Genomic DNA, 21,015 nt, shown 5'->3' with positions numbered 1-21,015 from the left:
AATCCTCTGGTTCGGACATTCTCTTATCATATAGTGAATTGTTAGCTTGTCTTAATCTCGTGCAAAGAAGGCTTTTAATATTATATTTCATTAGGAGTATCCTTCTGAAATGGCAATTGCTTAACCCAGCCCAATTATATATTTTAAGGCCTTTCTCTTTAGTGAGAATAACCTCTAGCAGTGCATGGTGTAACCTCTAGTAGTCCGTACTCCGTAGAGGCTTCAAGTTTGAAATGTCTAACAATCATAATTGTGATCTAATGTTAATCAGTCATCGTTCTTTTTTTTATTAGTTCCTGCTCCGCTAGGAACTATTGTTGAGGCTCCAGTTTAAATAGTGATTAAACTCCACGAAAACAGCCAATCAGACTTTAGCATTTATGAAGATTAAATTTCCATATACTATTTTCCTAGTGAAGTTGCATATTTCTTAACACAAATATTAATTCAAACTTTTTTGGCACACTACTATTTGCTATATTTTCGGTTGCAGGAATGTCAGGTAAGATTCCTGTTCTCAATACAAGAGAACGCACTACCCTCTAAACAAATTTCTGAGCTGTCCAAGATTAGCAAGGTCAGTTAGTCAGTGCATTGCAGGGACAGACACTGGTTGTAGTCAGTAGGTGTTGCAAACTTAAAAACTCGCGATCTTCCACGTTGCTACTTACAAAACACTTGTAATTTGAGCAAGACAAGACTTAGGATCAAACATGCAAACAGTCTACTCACCGAACACATGTAATTGGCATTACATCTTGATGAAAGAATCTGGATTAATATCCAAATATCGGCATACGTAGGTCCTCGATAGTACAGGAAAATGATGGCCATATTTCACCATTCTCCACGCTTGTTTCCATAAGTGCCCTCCGAAGATTGCACTCATGTCTGCATAATGCTCTTCTCGTTTCCAAAAAGCAAAGCCTGTGCACAACAAGAAATTCACTAGCCATAATTCTTGGCATTTGGCCTACAGAAAAAGGTTATTTATGGTTTAACAGTATTAGTATGCACTTCTTATGGCAACCATTCTACCCCGTAGATGTTCTATTCTTGTATAAATTTGCAAGTTTCAGTTTTCTATTCTTGTTTTTATTGTACAGAGATATTTTTCTTGTGGAGCTCGGCCCCTTTTTTTTGAAGGTTCCCTCTCCTTCTACTGTTAATGTTTGTTTGGTTTTGAAAGCTTAAAAACCTGTAAGTGATAATGCTTACAGGCTTACCACTGGCATTGTCGTCGTGGTAGACGTAGACTGAATAACTCCAATTACAATTAGAAAATGTCTCTCTCACAGCATTAAGTTGAAGGAGGCGATGCACATTCTGCTTACTACACACAAACCCCCTGAAAACTACTCTGCATATCTTCAATTATTACAGACCTTTATTTTCAAGAACGCTTTTTTACAAGGGAAAAATGTCCACTCTTTCATCGCTCACAGGCGATTTACATTTTCTACACGCACAAATATTCATAATAAGCTTATTTCCTTGTATGTCAAGTGCGGAAGTTTGGTAGATGCCCGCAGATTGTTTGACCACATGAAAGAACGAGACAGGGTCTCATGGAATACTATTATTGCAGCATATTGAAGACATGGGTATTGTCGCGAGGCAATCACACTGTTTCACGATATGCAACAAACAGGTCTCCAACCCGACCACTATACACTTGCCAGCGTACTCCCAGCCTGTGCCAAAATGGGAGCTTTGGAACAGGGTATGGACATTCATAAAAGTATAAATGGAGGACTAATTTTGTCAGATATTGTAGTTGCTACTGCCCTGGTGGACATGTATGCAAAATGTGGAAGCATAGACAAGGCGCGTAAATTGTTCGATAGAATCCCTCAAAGAAATGCTTTCTTATGGACTGCGATGATTGCAGGGTATGCACATAATGGATTTGCTGAAAAGGCTTAAGAAATTTTTAAGCAAATGCAATTGGACGGTATAAAGCCGGACACCACAACCTTTGCCAGTATCCTCCCTGCCTGTGCCAAAATGGGAGCTTTGGTTTGGGGTATCGACATCCATCAAAGCATAATGGAAGGGGGGTTTTTGTCCGATATTATAGTTGGAAATGCTCTGGTAGACATGTATGCAAAGTGTGGAGACATAGACAAGGCACGCGAACTGTTTGATAGAATGCCTCAAAGGGATATCGTCTCATGGAATGCGTTGATTGCAGGATATGCACAGAACGGATTTGTCGAAAATGCTTTAGAAATTTTCAAGCAAATGCAATTGGCAGCTGTAAAGCCAGACTCTACAACCTTTGCTAGCATCCTCCCCATGTGTGCCAAAATGGGAGCCTTGAAACAGGGTATGGACATCCATCGAAGCGTAATGGAAGGAGGATTTTTGTCAGATATTATAGTTGGAAATACTTTGGTAGACATGTATGCAAAATGTGGAAGCGTAGACAAGGCACGCAAATTGTTTGGCAGAATGCAGCAAAGAGATATCATTTCGTGGAATGCCATGATTGCAGGATATGCACAAAATGGATTTGTTGAAAAAGCTCTAGAAACTTTCAACCAAATGCAATTGGCAGGTGTAAAGCCAAATTCCTCAACCCTTGCCAGCATCCTCCCTGCCTGTGCCAAAATGGGAGCTTTGGAACAGGGTATAGACATCCACCAAAGCATAAAGGATAGAGGAATTTTGTTAGATGTTGTAGTTGCAACTTCCTTGGTAGACATGTATGCAAAATGTGGAAGAATAGACAAGGCTTGTGAACTATTTGAAGAAATGCCTCACAGAAATGTGGTCTCCTGGAATGCCATGATTGCAGGATATGCACAAAATGGATTTTTTGAAAAGGCATTAGAAACTTTCAAGCAAATGCAATTGGCAGGTCTAAAGCCAGACCCCACAACATTTGCCAGCATTCTCCCTGCCTGTGCCAAAATGGGAGCTTTGGAACAAGGTATGGACATCCATCAAAGCATTATGGAAGGGGGATTTTTGTCAGATATTATAGTTGGAAATGCTTTGGTAGACATGTATGGAAAATGTGGAAACATGGACAAGGCACGTGAACTGTTTGACAAAATGCCACAAAAAAATGTGGTCTCATGGAATGCCATGATTGCAGGATATGCACACAATGGATTTTGCAAGGATGCTCTTAAAATCTTTGAATTAATGAAGCAGTCTGGAGCATATCCTGACGCTGTAAGTTTTTCTTGTGTTCTATTTGTATGCAGACATACAGGTTTAGTAGATGAGGGCTGTACATACTTCAGTGATATGCATAATCCTTATTGCATTACACCTACAATTGATCATTATGTGTGCATGGTTGACCTTCTTGCCCGTGCTGGTTATCTTGAGGACACCCTAAACTTTATCATTAAGATGCCAATTAAACCAGTGGTGGTTGTGTGGAAAATGGTACATGCTTTTTGTGTAGGAGACAGATCACATCCACAGACACAGGAGATCTATGCAGAGTTAGAGAAATTGGCTTTGGAGATGAAGGCAGCAAGGTATTTTCCAGATTCAAGACATTTATCTAATGACGTGGAAGAGGAGGAAAAGGAACTTTTTCTCTCTCGCCATAGTGAAAAGTTAGCAATTGCATTTGGTTTGTTAAACACACCACCCGGAACAACTATTAGAGTTGTTAAGAACCTTCGCGTATGTTCTGATTGCCACACTGCAACAAAATTTATCTCCAAGATTGTTGCAAGAGAAATTGTTGTGAGAGATGCTAACCGTTTCCATCATTTTAAACATGGAAAATGTTCTTGTGGAGATTATTGGTGATGCTAATATGGAGCAATTTGAAAAATAGGCTTGCACCATGTGCGGTGTCAGACCTGCAGTAATAATGAAGGGACGAGGTTTTATTTTCAGTCTCTAGAAAGTTTCCTGTCTTGTTTTGAGTATTTGGCATTCCAGACCATACTGTTGTTTCATAAATTGAGATGCATAGAGTGCAATGCAGGTCACTGGGTATATATAGATCAGTGCATAGAGTGCAATCGGATCAAAGGCCTACTTTATAGATCAGTGCATAGAGTGCAATCGGATCAAAGGCCTACTTTATGATAATCTGGATGCTTTATTGAATTGTTTTCACATAACCTATACATTTATAAAATGAAAAGTTGGAGGTGAGAGGGGAAAAGAACTAAGGTGAGGAACACTCAAATGCTTGGTCAGTAGAAAATGAAAGAGGAGAGCTCACAATCATTCTTGTAATTTTGTATAATTTTTTGTTTGGATTAATTATATTATATTTTATCTATGTCAAGTTAACATTTTTGAAATTAAATTACATATTTCAGATTTAGTATGTAATTTTATGTAGAATTTGTCTCATTTACAGTTAAATATGTCACATGTTGTTTAACATTCCTTCGCTTTGTGAGATAGCTAATAGATTTGTGAATTCATACACGTTTTTTTTAATCTAATTAGATTTTGATCTTTTTAATTTTACTTAGAAATAAGCTATAATAATTTGTATATGAAGAAGTGGAAAAAATTACAATTTTACAGGTTCTTTTGTGACAACCATATGAACCAATTTTACAGGAAGCTATGTTTAATTTGGGAATGCTTTATGATAACACAGCAATTTCTTTGAAAGGAATACATGTTAATAACCTGCAGAGTCACATCATCCTATATCTTTGAACAGAAGCTATGTAAGCTTTATGCTGGAATCAAGAAAAATCGTTGGTCTTGGATCATCAGAGACCTAACTTTCTATAAGGAAAAGCATCTGAGTGATCAGTATATTACATATTGGAATAGTAAAATATGATGTAATCTTGAAAGCATTTATTGCCCCGTCCAATCTTGCTCCCTGGATGAGTGTCTTGTCTTCTATTTATCCACACATAGGAGTGAGGGATCGTGTCCTAGCCTACTATCTTCATACTAAATACTTCTTTGAATTATGTCAGATCTTCGGATGGGCATGTTTTCTGAAATTAAAACCTCCCATGAATATATTAACGAAAGTAAAGCCGCCTGGTTATACTGTCGAAAAAAGACTAATTAGAAATGCCTCATAATCATTCCTTCCAAAAAGGACCTATCATTAGGTAGAAGGTAAACAGATCCCATGCATTAGTTGTCATGTTCCAAACTAAGTACAGCATGAGCATAATAACCATCCTCATTACAAATCGTTTTATCATATTCCACACTTGTGCAAGGTGGTGAAAGATAAAAAAACTCCACTGGATTTTATAGCCATGGTTTTCAGTTTGTTATCTTTCATGATAATATGATGTCCTCCATTACAAAATCTATTCTTTCCTCTTAATCATGCTTGGCCTGAAGAGAATTATGAAGTAATGGTAAAACCAGTTCACGTTTGTCTCTATTATCATGGTCCAAATTCTGCATAGTAAAAATCTACAATAAAGAATTTGTCCAATAGAAAACACATCATTTGGACAAGCATTGCAATTCGAAACGACAATTGATGCAGCTAGCCATAAAGTATAGTAGTCGATAGCAAAAAAGTAGTTGCTATAAATGTCCACTTCAAGATGAAATTTATTCATTTCGGTATCATTTGATTGTGTCGTTGATGTCACTTGATGTGTCAGTATCATTCAATCAGCAATACTGATTGTATGGCAGCAATGTAAGACATTGATGAGAGGATAAACATTTTTTTCTCACTATTTTCTTTTGGTTGCATATTTATAATTTTTCACTTGTAGAAACTAACTAGTATATAAATAGTGATATAGATATGCAATTATGAATTTTGATGAAGAAAGGGATGAAACTTATTTATGTTTCATATCAAATATATTTAGTGAACATAATGGTCTGGTTTCATTGGAAGTTTTGCACAAAGTACCCTCAATTATTTTTAACAGTTTTTTCTTATAGATTTAACACTTATGGTGGTATCGTGGCGCTTTTTATATACACAGATTTAACAGTTGCCAATGAAAAAAGATCAAATAATTTTCAGCCTTCGCAATATCATTGAGGAAAGTGCTGGATTAAGTAGCAGATCTGGCATACTTAAGTTGCATTATGTGCATGTACAAAATAAATCATTGAAAAATTTGGAATTAACATAACATAGAATAAAGAAGCAATTCCAGACAAATCCAAGTTTCTACAAACTATCGGTGCAGTTAGTGGCTTCAAAATTCAAGACTAGAATGTTTTCAGTGTCAATGAATTGTAAATGTTCTCACATGCAACGTCACTCATGTGGATTCCTTTGTTATTAAGGGTCATGCAATACTGTGATGCATACCTACCTTTAAAATACGAGTGTAACATATAAAAAGGGTATCCTGTAAACTAGAATTTAAATGCAAATTTTTAAGTATCTCTTTTGATAGATACAATATAATCTAGTTTATAATAAGAATTCCCACAAAGTAAAGATGCCTTAAAAGATAGAAAAAGATTCATTATATGAAATGCAGTGTAGCCACTTGTGATGATTGATTTTCTCTATTCTTACATGGTGACATTTGACTGTCCATGTCACCAATAAACAGTATTGGTACTTCAAATGACATAACCTATTCAGTGTCCCACCGCTTACACTATAAATGAAAAATTTGTATTAAATATATATAATTATTTTTCTGTACAATAAATTTAAAAGGGTGAAAGTAACAAATTTCAGAATGACTATAATAGTGAACAAAATAATTAGGAATGCTTTCAACTACAACTAAAAAAGTTTGTGTTACATATATATAATTATTTTTCTGTACAATAAATTTAAAAGGGTGAAAAGAACAGATTTCAGAATGACTATAATAGTGAACAAAATAACTAGGAATGTTTTAACTACAAAATGACAGACCCTTTCATCAGATTCCAATGGCATCTAGAAGCCGTGTGTGCTCTTCAACAGAAACCAAAGAATTAGCAACAATGGTACCACTTGCTGCTACTGCAGGAACCCCAATGCCTGGAAATGTTGAATCACCACAACAGTAAAGCTGTGGAATAGGTGTCCCTTGCCCAGGGAATAATTCTTGACCTGCACGAATAGCAGGCCCGTAAGTACCCCTATTCCTACGAAGAAAACGCTGGTGTGTCAATGGTGTGCCAACCAACTTGACCTCACATTTATCTCGGGAAAACCCAGGTCCTAATGCACGTTCAACAGCTTTCCACATCACCTGCATTGCATTTTACAAACAAATTTATATAAAAGTATACAAACACCTTGAACTTCTCATTGCACTTAGTATAGTTTGTAATTTGCCACAAAATTTGACTTGAATTATTTCAGGATACAAGTCTTCATCTGCATTGCATTCTACAAGAAAATTCACATAAAAGTACACAAACACCTTGAACTTCTCATCGCACTTAGCATAGTTTGTAATTTGCCACAACATTTGACTTGGATTATTTCAGGATACAAGTCTTAAAAGACCAAAAAATATCACCTCCAACCCCAACAGTATTTAACTGCAAGGAAACTAGATTTGAATATATATAACTTTATTTAAGTGGCACTTGTAATATGCAAAGAATATTAAGCTAGACCTCCATGTCAATCAAGATGTTAGCTGACATGTCTGCCAAAGACACTTAGTTGCTAGCCTTTTGCATGAAAAATGTCTAAGACTTCAAAAACTGAGACTTCTGTCAATTTGTCAGGCACTACCTGTATTCTGGAAAACACACAAATGCAGATCCTGATCTCAATCAACACGTTTGGTCTCCATAAACATCTAAATAGCCACTGCTTTCAGAAAGAAATCCTTTGGAAATTTCACAAGCAGTTCACTTCTGCCACTTCATAAGGCACCAGTTGTAGAGAGGGAAAACCACAAAAAAGCAGATCATGGTATAATTCAGTTTTGACACACTGTTTCCCTAAAAAGCTGATCCTGATCTCAATCAACGCATTTGGTCTCCAACAACAACTAAATGGCCATTTCCTTCTACAAGATCATTGGGACATTTCCTAAGCCTTCACTTATACCAATTCATAAGGCACTACTTATGTGTCATTTTCCTTTCTAGATCCACAAGAATCAATAATATTTTAAGTTGGGCCCAATCACTTTTTTTTTTTTAAAAGATAACTTAAATATTATTATAAGTCCTATGTAATGTTTAAATAAGTGTTTTTAACACGTTTCAGAATGTGCATTTGGATGTAATTTAAAAGTATTTTTGTATACTTAAAGGGAAAAATAAATTAAATAAAAATAAAATAAAATAGAGGGCCCAAATTAGGCGGCTATAAAAGAGAGGTTAAGACTTGCATCAAAGCATCCAATTTTATCATTTCATTATTCCTTCCATTTTGGAGATTGAAGCATTCAAGGATAAAAACCCTTGGTGTTAGATATCCAAAGAATAAAAACCCCCTTGGTTTTCCATAACGAGATTGGGAACAATAACCCTCATATCCTTTTAGGCGATTCCACTCAAGGATTGCATTTGGGTTTATTGATTGCGGATGTTCAATTCATATTTGCAAGCAAACTATAGCACATTATCAAATCAACATTTTTTGCCAAGTTTTCAAGTTTACATGTCGCACTAGAATGTCGCTAGAGTGATTTATTGAGGATTTTCAGCTTTTGGAGGGTTAGAATGATTTATAATTGTTGTTTGTGGATATTCCAGGCCTTGGACCAGTTGTTCTTTAAGGTTTTCAACCATTATCCACATCATTTTTATCTCTCTAAATGGCTGTGCCAGCATATTGTGAATGTTTTCAGCCACCCTTGGTACTACACCTAAGGTTTAGAGTGAATGTTTGTTGTTCTAAGTCAAACCAGTCCTAGGGTTTGTTGTATTTTTTAGAGTTATAAAGTTTTCAACATTGGTTAAGTGACCAAGCATCTAACATTGTTCCAACAGCCTAGCACCCATTGGTAGTCATTTTCATGTCACGACCCTCTTCATTTAAATTTTGTTTCCATTATTATTAATTATATTTTGATCAAACAATATCGTTATGCTTTTTAAGTTCTTTAGTGCAATAAGGGCTTAGAATAACTATGAGTGAAGTCACTCGAAAATTTTAGTATCATTTTTATTGATTCAATTATCTACTGTGATTTCTATAGTTTGATTTTAATTGTTAAACCAATAAATGCCTTTGTGCATTTATTACTCTACATCTTTATTTTATCGACTACATTCTTTAGTAACTGCAATTGATGGTTGGTCAATTTCCATTTGAGAGGTCTAGGAGCACTAGAAGCCAAGGAGGAGTATTAACAAATTAGGAGAAATTTCAAAATAGGCATGTGGATGATAGTGGTTGGGCTCCTTCTATGCTCTGCCCATTGTTTCCAACTGTATAATTGGCAGCATGACACAGTAGGTGCAAAATCTGGAAGTAAGTCATTTGTCATGGTATCAATCAGTTTTATTTTGGAAATTTGTAAGCGATCAGTTCATTTTGCTGCATCTTCATTGTTTTAAACCAATGTTGCTATTTTCATTTATGGTATTACTGTGATACCTAGTGTAAGATACCTGTTTGTTTCTTCATGTAGAGACATTTTGATTTGTGAAATGAAAACTTAAGTCCATTTGTTGGAGGTTATCCTTGTGAAGTTTTTCTAACAAAATTATTTTCTATTGGACGCATGCCAGCTACTGCTAATTCAGTAAATGTGACATTTGCCAAAAGTAAAACTATATTCACATAGGCTAAATAGTAAACAATCAAGATCACATGCTTAACTTATTGCATTCTGCTTCACAAACCTTATACACTGTACAACATCTTCATAGTGTTGCTTCTTTAAACAGTCACACACCTTGTCAATGCTATTACATTTTGTGTGTTCGAACCCCAATACTTTAAGACATTCTGTCAAACAGTTTGCATACCATGCCTCTGCTTCTGCATCTTGCATGCATGTTTACCAGGGCATTTGTATGGTTGAATTATTTTGCATGGATATTATGCAATCATTCCGTTCCAAAAGATGACATCTTTTGTAGCATTTTGCCAAAAAAATTACGTCTTGTATGTCATGCATTTTTAATGCATGACTACTACCAGTGCATTTGAATTATGATGGATGTTCATATTCTATTCCAAAACTCCTACTTTAGCATATAGTTAATAAGTTTCCAATGTCCATCTAACTAAATCCATTTTGTGATCATCTTGCAGTCATTGCATACCATACCTTTGATGAGGCATTCTATAACATAGTGCAATGTTTCCACATTTTTCATGCCTAGGATTACATTTCTTTGAGGTATTTTGTCAACCAATTCTTGTGCTTTGTTTACACTTCCACATTTTGCATAGACAATACTTAGATCTTGATTGCATAGTTGGTCTCAAGTGTGATTCAAGGTTGGCGATTATCATTCAAATTCTTTCCCTAAAATACAATTATATAGATCCCTTCATGGTAAGCTTGTTATTTCATAGGATGTTATCATTATAAAATGGTTGCCGGCTATCAATGATATACAAACGGAAGCTTCATTGAAAAGCAAGAAATGAATCAACCTTATACATTTACTTAATGGTGAATATATTTAAAGGTAATTATCTAGGTTGTTTAGGATGATCACAGATGCCAAAGTTACTTTATTATAAAGAAACTATAGCATTAATTAATGTTAGCAATCAAAATCAATTTGATGTTATTGATCTTAGTCAATAGTCATAAAGCAATTCTTTAGTAAGGAATTGTTAGTAATTTTAGTAATTCTCAGAAATAAAAAAGGAATCCTAATACATGTTATTGGTTAATGGAATTTTGGGAATATCGAGTCATTGTTAGCAATGGATGTAAGGACAATATCATCAATACTTTGATAGATTTAATATGTTTTAAAGAAAATTAGAACTAATAGGTATTATGAATGAGCAACTCATTGTGATCAGCTTTATGTTGAGTTCAAAAGAAAACCCTAGTGTAAAATGAAATAATTTTGATCATTTGATGTTATCGTAGAGCCTAGTTAATCTTGGATTTGATAGTTTTGAGTAAGCTAGTTTACTCCTAGATAATTTTAATGAAACCTTGAATTATTTTCATGTATATACTATGAGTTATTTTAATTCCAACTTTGTCTCGATGTGGTAGTAAAACCTTTGTCCATCAATCCATGTCATACATTTGTGTTTCTATTCTGGGTATCTTCTTACTTTATATCTAGTTAAGCTAAAAGGAATATACAATATTAGCAGGAACTTTTATGTATTGGAAATTATTTATATTTCTATTATGAATGCCATATGTATGTATGTGAGGATTAGAATGTAATGTCCCCACTTTGAAATAGAATTTAATAATAAATAATAATAATAAAGTTAAAATATTAAATTAAAATATAAAAGAATATAATTCAATATTATTAAAAAATTAGTTCAGTTAATGAATGGTCAAAAGACATAAAATGAAAAGTTTGGACTCCCTCAAACATGAGATATAAAAGGGAGAAGAAAACCTCATTTGATGGGGGATAATTTGGGAATCAGAAGTGCAGATCTGATTGTGAAAGGTTGTGTCCCTTTCAAAGGGTGCTAATGGTGAAAGGATGTGTCTCTTGCCAAAGGGCATGCGTGATGAAGAGGTGTGACCTCTCTCTCACATTTAGAGGTTTAAAGGAAAGGAATCAAAAGCATCCAGTGACATCACCATCGAACAGATCAGATCAGAACTGTTATTAAGTTACAGGCAGCAACATCCTTGTTCATGGTGATATGCATGAGGATGTGCTTAATATGTATGTTTAATATATGAAGTCTGATAATATTCTTATGCAGAATTTAGTAGTAATATTAATAATAATAATATAGACTGCAATACATATGACAGTCATAATTAATTTCATATATATTCATAATAATTGAAAGACGAATATATTCACAGTCTAAGTACTTAATTAATTCTAATTCTATTCCCCAAGGGAGACAGGTGCTGTTAGGGAGAGGCAGATCAAAACCACTCCAAGATAAAAGAGCCCCAAGGATGAAAGGACTGATGTTTTTGACATCTGGGCTGAATTAGGGAGGTGGTGTCATAGCGCCCTAGACAAGCCAATGCCCTCTTCTGGGATTAAGAATGAGAAGGGATTAGGAATTAGGAATTAGGACTGGGGTAATGACAATATTAAGATGAACTATGGACAACTTTAATTATCTAATCTGAATTAATGTAATATGCTAGGTAGTAATATATGTTGCTTTTTGGGAATTGACAGCCTCCTAATAGGGCACATTACATAGGCTGAATTAGGGAGGTGGTGTCATAGCGCCCTAGACAAGCCAATGCCCTCTTCTGGGATTAAGAATGAGAAGGGATTAGGAATTAGGAACTAGGAATTAGGACTGGGGTAATGACAATATTAAGATGAACTATGGACAACTTTAATTATCTAATCTGAATTAATGTAATATGCTAGGTAGTAATATATGTTGCTTTTTGGGAATTGACAGCCTCCTAATAGGGCACATTACATAGGATTTAATCATGTGTGTTCATTTAACCTTTATATTAGATAGTCTTTAGCTAAGTTGTATGACTTAGACTTTACTAACTAGCTTGATTTTGAATATGTTATTTCGAGTTAGAAAAAGCCTAATTGGAATGTAAACCTGTATAGATTGAATGTACTAAGAACCATATTAAGAAGTTACTATTAGAGTGAGATGGGGTTCTTGTTGATGTTTGTAGCTAGGTCGGATTCCTTCTAAGACTGACCTAGCAAATAAATGACCAATTGGCCTATCGGCCTTAGTCATTTAAAGGTGCAAAATCAAAATATAAAATACTTGTTTTGCTATGTAAGCTGACTTGTTTATATAAATGTGATTTATATCTTGCATGGCCGACCAGGACAATTATGGGTCCGAGTTATATACCTTTATGTGAAACATAATGTATCATATGCGGTTTGCATATTGTATTAATTGTAATCAATTATCTTGTGAATGGCCGACTTGGATGTCTGCCACCTCTATGCATTGTAATGTGCTGTTTAGGAGAAAGCCAACCCTTGGTGAAGGGTCATATGCAATGTATTTAAGGGAGATCGAATCTCCACTCATAACCACCGATTCAACACACACAACAAGCAAGTGAATAATTCCAGCAGAGTGAATACTCTCCTCAGGGAATTCATTCCTTGGGCAGTGAATTCATTCTTCAGCAAGTGAATTCCTTGGCATAGCGAATACATCCCTTGACAGAGCAAATACCTTCTGTGTCAGACTATGGCAAACCGAAGAAATTCTGTGGCAGACCTAAGACATTCCTGTGACAGTCCGTGAGTCCTACAAAGGTTCAGATCATAGGGTGAATTGTCTCTTTCATACAGCTTCAAGAAGTGAAGCGAGATTGTAAAGATATACTCAGATTTACTAAATATATTCAGAGATTTTGTTGCTGGGTTTTTCACCTTCAAGAGGAAGGTTTTCCCAAGGTATTTTGGTGTTAATTTGTTTAATTGCTATCAATCTGATCTAAGAAATCAACAATTCTAAATCTTATTAGCTAGGATATTGACTTTGATCCCTAGCTTATGGTTAATGGAGTTGTCACTATTTAAAAAACTCAAGATATTACTCCATAATGAACTTGTCAATAATGACTAAGTGGAGGAATAATTAGGAACATGATTTAAGGACCTATGTCAATTTAATTTATGAAACTAAAAACTTTATCTGTATTTCAGACTTAGATTAGAGTTTATTAACATAGCTTAAGCTTAGATTACTTATTTGTTCTGATTTGAATGCACTAAATCAAGATTTGTGTATACAGATTGGATTTTTATTGTGAGCAGATAGTATAAAATATTGATCTGGTTGTAATGTCCCTTAGGGAAAATAACTGGAAATGCCCTAGTTATGGGTCCTAGTAGGGTTGAAAGTACGTACCTTAATTTCTGCTTGTCCAAACCTGCAAAACCAGGTTAGAAGATGCTATGAATTATTTAAGTAATTAACATATAAGTAAGTATATTCAGAATTAATTATAAACTAAAATTAAGGTAGCAATGTCAAAGACTAAATTATAGGTTAGGAATAATGGGAAAATATACTAATGTAGGGTGTCTTATCAACAGTTTCCCATACTCAGTACTATCATGTAGGGTGCCCCATAGCAGTTCTCCCTTCCCAGTGATCTTGTAGGATGCCCTATATCAATTCTCCCTACCCATTTATCAGGTAGGGTGCCCTCCAGCAGTTCTCCCCACTTAATGATCTCGTAGGGTGCCCTATAGCAGTTCTCCCTACCCATTTATCAGGTAGGGTGCCCTATAGCAGTTCTCCCCACTTAATGATCTTGTAGGGTGCCCTATAGCAGTTCTCCCAACCCATTTATCAGGTAGGGTGCCCTCCAGCAGTTCTCTCCACTTAATGATCTTGTAGGGTGCCCTATAGCAGTTCTCCCTACCCATTTATCAGGTAGGGTGCCCTCCAGCAGTTCTCCCTACTTCTTAGGGATGGATTTGGTTTTTGTTAGAGCCTTGTGACCTTCCTGCATCAGTATTGTCAAGTTTGTCAGTTTTGAGCATTATGAGTCATTGTGTGCAAACCATGGTTAGAACGGAGTCTGGACACCGTCAAAGTTCCTAGAAAGGCCAAAGGACGAAGATTGCAATTGATTTGAGCTAATTTGGACAACTTTCTATTTTTCGAAAGTTTTGCTTTTTGCTTTTTCCTATTTTTTTTAGGAAGTTTTGTTTTTGGCATTTTGACAACGATCCCCGAAATGGCTATTTTTAGAAAGTTTTTCCTATTTTTTAGGGAACCTTTCTTTTTCTATTTTCAGAAAGGGGTCTAGGGTTCGCACTATTGACACTGAGATGCACTGAAAACAATCATCAAATTCCTCCAAAATCCAAGTTTTGACCTATTGTGACCTTTTCACACATCGCCCCATTGCTAATCGGGACCCCCTCTTTCCTTGCTTTCTGCGTTGTTAGGTTAGGGTTTTGGCTGCTTGGTGGGCAATTTTGTGTTTCTCATGTCCGAGTCTCAGAGTTTTGATCATGCCTAGTGCCGTTTAGGATTTTTGAGGTTATAGGATCAAGTGCGTAAAATTGAGATTTTAATGATCCTAGTTTGTCTAAGTGTTGACCCTTTTGAAGTGTTAACGTGTTTTTTTTTAAATGTCCTCATCGGTGATTTTAAGTGCTAAGGTGTTTTTAGACCTTTTGGAGTTGTTTTCTCGCTCCTAGAGAATTATTCAAGTTGATTTCGCACTTTGTTCCGATAGATTCCCTTGTGTTACGCTCCAATTTCTAATGAATTTGCCTAAGTCCAATTGAGTTTTATTCAGTTTCGAAGTTTCTAAGTGATTTTGAGTGGAAAAATTATCATTTTCTGGAGTAAAATCCATATTTCAAGGGTTAAAAGGTCAAAATTCCACACTAGAGGTGTTTTTCCCCTCATATTGTTGACTACCCATGGTTTTCCCCTCATATTGTTGACTACCCATGGTTTTCCCCTCTCAGAATCCAGACTGAACATGGATTTCCCCTGAAATCCATACTTGCTCCATTTTTCCACCACTGTGAATCCATACTAAGGTCGTTTTTCCCCTAGAAGCATAAAATTTGACTAAGTGTCAGGATTTGTCCTGACTACCGACATTTTTCCACCAGGGAGGTATGGACAAGGTTGCGGATGACATTTGCATTCATTCCACACCTGGGTCGATTTTCCACCAGGTCTTTTGTGACAAGTTTTTGAAGATTTTTGTCCGGATTTTCATCTAGACTCATATCGATTTTCCACTGAGTACTTTTCATGGTTTTAGAGTCCAGATTTTCATCCAGACTGAGGTTGTTTTTCCACCAAGGGGTATTTTTGAATGTATAAAGTGATTTTTGTTCGAAATTTTTATTCCACACTCAAATCGATTTTCTCCTAGCCCCATTTTGTGTGCATTCTGATGGATTTTGTTGGGAAATTTTGTCCATACTAAGATCGATTTTCCCTTATGGGGAATATTTTGACATTTTAAATAATTTTGATGGGATTTTTTAATCCCTACCTGGATAGATTTTCCCAAGTGGCTCAAATTTTGAATTAAATTGCAATATTTTAATAAAGTGAGCCTTGTTTTAATTGTTTTTCAATAAAGCAACGATTATTTAATAAATTTAAAAAAACAATTAAATGATGAAGCAAATCAGTTTCACCCAAGCAAGTATAAGAACAAGTGTTTTATCCCACATTGCTTGTGTGGTGAAAGTTGGTGATGAAGCAAGTTTAAAGAGAGGAGTCTAGCATTATTTTATTATTAAGTTTGCCAAGTGTCTCCATGCAAGGGTGATTTTCTCTCTTTTTGGCGATTTTTGATGAAGTGTTTTGGTGGAGTGATTGGTTGAAGACTTCTATTTTATTCCTCCATTTTTCCAGCTTGGCGATTCACTCCATTGCTGCCATTGAAGTTCCTTGACTCCATTGTTTCAGATTTTCGATTTTTGGGAGTTAGCGATTTTTTCTATTTGGCAACTTTGATCATTTTAGAGGGCTCCTACCTCTAAGTTGGCGATTTTCCTTGGGGCTGCTATTTTTGCTGCTGTTATCAGACTGGTTTGCTTCCATTGAAGACCCCCATACAACGATTTTGGTGAAGTTCGCCATTTTTGGAAGAAATCCACGATTTTGGTGAAGGGTGATTTGAGTTTCAACTCCGAACTTTGACGATTTTCCTTGATATCGCCTAGGTTGCTTGCTGTTCTCAGACCTCCATTGTGCAGATTGTGTGCAGATTGAAGTAAATTTTGAAGACATTTTCAGACTTAAGTGTTTGGTGCCATGATTGAAAAAATGCGATTTTGATTTAGCAAGAGTTTTGTGCCTTTTTTAGGTGGATTACCTCATGTTTGGTGGTCACCATTATTCCCTACTTGCTGATGTTGCTTCAGATCTGAGTCTTAAAGCCATTATTGCAGTTGGTTCAGCCTCCATTGTTGGCTGGTTATCTATTTTCAGACTCTTACTTTCATTGCCAGCCAGCTCCAGCTTCAACGATTTGCCTTTGGGAGGATTTTCCAAGTCATTTTCAGTCAATCACTTGACCATTTGAGGGCTGTTACAGGTCTGCAACTTCGCCATGGCTGCTTGTCCTCTGAAAATTTAACTCTTACCAGCCATACCTTTATTCCCGGATTTGACTTGCTTTCATTGTATAAGTTGATTTTCATCAAATTTATGCACATTTAGATAATTGCAACATATTTTGAGAGGTTTATTCATATAGTTGCAGGTTGTCTTCAGATTTGTGACCTCCATTGTTGACTGCAGAAGGTGTCTTCACACATAATTTTTTGTGAAAACACAACCTTTCACACCTTTCCCTAGTCACTCTAGATCCGGTATACTCCTTTGCACTATGATTTGCACGAAATTTCTAAGATTGAGGAGGTGTTGATTTCATGAGGGTTTCATACCCTAATCTTGTTACGTTTTGTATTTAAATTGTTAAGATCTACTTAGAGTGTGAACTATTTTCCTAACTTCATACCCTAATTAGCCTAAATCATTAAGAAGTCGGAAATTCTATTCAGAATATTGTATTTTTTCCTAAGTTCTAACTTCAAGCTTCGTACAGGTGCGATGTTGACGTCCGGATTTAAGGAAAGAAGAGAACAACAGAAGATACTGGAGACTGGATTCTATCCAGAATCCAAGATGTCATCCAGATGGAAGGAGATTACGGATACAAACATGCATTTCATGAGCCTAAACCTAATGCAACAACGGATGTTCGGAGTTGGAAATCAAATTCCTTCCCCAACGTATGTTACCATTATGAAGAGTGGTATTTTTCAAGCCATTGGATTTCCACAGTCCATACAATGCAGTGAGCTTATCCTGGAGTGTGCATGATGTTATGATCCTCGCTCGCGAATGATCAAGACTCCTAAGGGCATTGTCATTGCCTACCTTGCTAAAGATGCGATTGATGAGGTGATTGGAATTCCATGTGGAACAGATATGAAGAATGCAACTAAGGATGAATATGAAGAGCAGTACATGAAGAAGATGGATGCGTGTAAGAATATAATAAACAAAGAGTGGATGATCGAACCTAGGCTTCATCATTCCAAGACTCCCAAGATACTCATGTGCACAGACTTCAAAGAGGAATATAGTGACTTAGTATTCCTGCTCAACAGAGTGATGGGGACGCCGCAGGGTGCAATATTCGATGGATGGATGTTCTACTTCATCCAAGATTGTCTTAGAGGGGCATTGGTAAATTGGTCTAGAATCATAAGTGACAATCTGGACTTTCAGCTGAGGAATGTAGAGCAGTCCAAGTCTTTCGCCATGACTTCCTACTTGGTATACCTGCTTGCACGGTTTGTTTCATACAAAGGATTGATATGCAGAGGTGAAGTCGAGAATGGGCAAGGACAATTCAGGAGTCATGAGTGCTATCCTCAGCTAAACATGTATAGAATTGAAGACTATAAGAGAGTGAATGGCGTATTCACAATGTACATCACGCGGATTCTACAAGGCGGAATCCACAGAAGATTGTCCAAGGAGGCAGCAGAGCTAATAAAGAAATATGGATCATGGTATATTCTGTTTCCCACTTTCACGTACCTTAGGATTCATGGGTTTCAATCCAAACCCTACAAGCTTCCTAGGTATCCGTCCGACAAGATGATCTTGTTGGAAGTGGTGAGACAGCTTCTAGAGTTTGATTCCATTCAGAGAGAGAAGCATAGGACAAGCTTGACATTCCCTATTTCAGTTGGAAAGACGTTGGAAGTTTGTCAGTCTGCCTTAGCTGCCAGCATTGCGAGTGAGGAGCTTGCATTCTATCAATTTGCAACCTTCAAGAAAAGAGAAAGATTTGATCTAGATAAGAAAGTTGGAAGGATCAGGGGAGAGAAGTTCATCCACAAGGTAGACATAGAAGATTAGACATAGAAGATTATTGGGCCAACCTGATGGACGAGCAGGCAGTGAAGAGACGAATGTGGTCCAGAATGTCAGTAGATTTCATGAGGAAGTGTGGACTTTTTCTCATTCCTGATCAGGTGTTAGATGACAGGGATCATATGCATCCACAGTATGAAAATGAAATGAAAATGGCAATCTTATTGCCTAATTGGTCATAATCAGAAGAGATTGATTTGAATGTATTGATGAGAGAGGTCTTGAGTTTCTCCCGTACATGGGTAGATATTCAGATGAATAAGTTAGTTGATATGGGTGTTTCCTTCACTTATGAAAAGATGAAGTTGAAAGAATCTACTTCTGAAGATGATCAGAGGACTATCAGTGATGTCAAGATTCATGCAAATGAAGAGAGTCAAGCTCCCAAGAGAAGGAAAAACATGCCAGGAGGAGTCAAGGCCAGAGGGAAGAAGATTGAGGAGGTCAAGAAGAAGAAACAAAAGACTATCATTCCTTCACCACCTCTCAGTGTCTCGTCAATTAAGGAAATTGAAATAACAGAACAGAATAAGGAAACCCAGCATTGTTCCAACATAGTGATACTACCAGAGAATATTCAGGAGTTACATGCCACAGTGACAACTACTCCACCAAATGAGAATGATGATCAGCCGAGATCCCCTACTGTCCTTTTGGAGGTTAGTTTGGAAAATGAGATATATGATTTGACCAGGAATAATCCTGATGATGATGATGATGATGTTATCTCAGCATTGAGAGGACTTGATCGAGATATGTGTCTCGATAATTGTATGGAGATGGCCTCTATTCCTGATTGGCTGATGAAAAGTATGGAAAAAAGTAAGAAAATGATAGAGGTGCAGCCTATTGATAACATTGATGACTACCTAGCTAGGAGCAATAAGGAGAAAGAACCCAAGAGAGCTGAGATTTTGTCGCACATAGCTAGAGATGAGACAGGAATGTGGATTGCACAAGTGGTTGTTCCTATTGGAGGTGTGACGGCAGACATTGCTACTCCTATGGATTTCCAGATTACTTTAGTTGCCCTTGGCCATACTACAAGAGAGCAAGAGTTTCAGGAGGTTGGTGATAACCTTAAGGTGATCAGCGTAAGGTTGGTTAGAGAAATTGAAGAGAAGGAGAAGTACGGAGAAGAGAATATCAGACTTAGAGAGTATATTGTGGGGATAAGGCGTGAGAATCCCACCCTTATTTCCCCTATTGCGATTGATCATGGACTACATTCACACTATGAGGCAGCAAGAGATACACTCTCGAAGGTGGAGAAGTGGATTGAGAATGTAAGAAAACAAGCAGATGATTTCCTTACTCAGTTTGTCTAGGCATATGATAGGACAATAGGGCTCATGTTTAGAATCCAATATTTGGAGGGAGTTTGGGAAGAATTCCGACCTATTCAGGAGAGGACTATTCCATGCCTCAGAGCTTTGAATAAGATTCCTAAGTCCACATTGATCAGCAAGAACATTGTGCACAGTGGAGATAGATACGATTTCCATGGCTGGTATTGTTCATTGGCCGTGAAGAAATCAACTTATGAGAATGCCCAGTTGAGTTGTACAGAGATGGAAGGATTGATTCATGACATTCAGATGAAGATCCTTGCCTCAATTGAGGAATTATTGGATGTTGATGTTAGTGATGCTAGTGGTTTACACTTAGCCGAATTAAGAGACAAGATAAAATTTATGTATTTTTGTCAATTGGACTCTTTGAAGAAGAGTCAAATAGATGATTTGGTCTCTTTGTTGATTCATGTTCATAGTTCGCAGAAGCTCATGCCAGATTGGGAGAACACTTTGGACGCTTGCTCGGATTCATTGGACGTGATTGATTTGCAGCAAGATACCTTGCCTAGCATTTCCATGGAGGAGTTAGATTCTGTATTGGCTAGATTCTTGGAGTTTGCTAGGAGAGAGAGAGAGATGCAAGGAGGAATTCCCTATTTGATGACTAGGTATCTTTTTATTGGGCCATATGTTGGTGGCGCCATTTTTTATGTAAACCCTAATTAGGGCAATTTTAGGGTTTTGTTGGCATGATCTTGGTTGCTGATCTTGGATCAATCTTGGCCATCCATTTTGTAAGAGACTCTATATATACCTCCTTGTCTCTCATTTGTAGGAGAGAGT

General features: G+C 36.5%; 2 protein-coding genes across 4 annotated transcripts in view; one reads left to right on the top strand and one right to left on the bottom strand.

Annotated features, from left to right (window-relative positions):
- The first annotated feature begins 599 nt into the window (after positions 1-599).
- LOC131034369 (putative pentatricopeptide repeat-containing protein At3g23330) lies at positions 600-4,263 on the top strand. The gene has a single exon (XM_057965840.2). It carries the CDS (start codon positions 1,942-1,944, stop codon positions 3,775-3,777), a length of 1,836 nt encoding a protein of 611 aa, XP_057821823.2. The 5' UTR covers positions 600-1,941; the 3' UTR covers positions 3,778-4,263.
- Positions 4,264-6,639: 2,376 nt separating this feature from the next.
- The window catches only part of LOC131034368 (prolycopene isomerase 2, chloroplastic), a 101,649-nt gene continuing 87,273 nt past the window's right edge, over positions 6,640-21,015 (bottom strand). For all 3 annotated transcript variants that reach the window (XM_057965836.2, XM_057965838.2, XM_057965839.2), the window contains one exon: positions 6,640-7,136. In XM_057965836.2, coding sequence (XP_057821819.2) covers positions 6,822-7,136 — 315 coding nt within the window. In that variant the 3' untranslated portion in view covers positions 6,640-6,821. The remainder of the gene's footprint in view (positions 7,137-21,015) is intronic.

This window comes from Cryptomeria japonica, chromosome 3, assembly GCF_030272615.1.
Source record: "Cryptomeria japonica chromosome 3, Sugi_1.0, whole genome shotgun sequence".
Lineage (NCBI taxonomy): Eukaryota > Viridiplantae > Streptophyta > Pinopsida > Cupressales > Cupressaceae > Cryptomeria > Cryptomeria japonica.
Note: the sequence above shows the minus strand (reverse complement) of the source record. Positions and strands in the feature narration are given on the sequence as shown.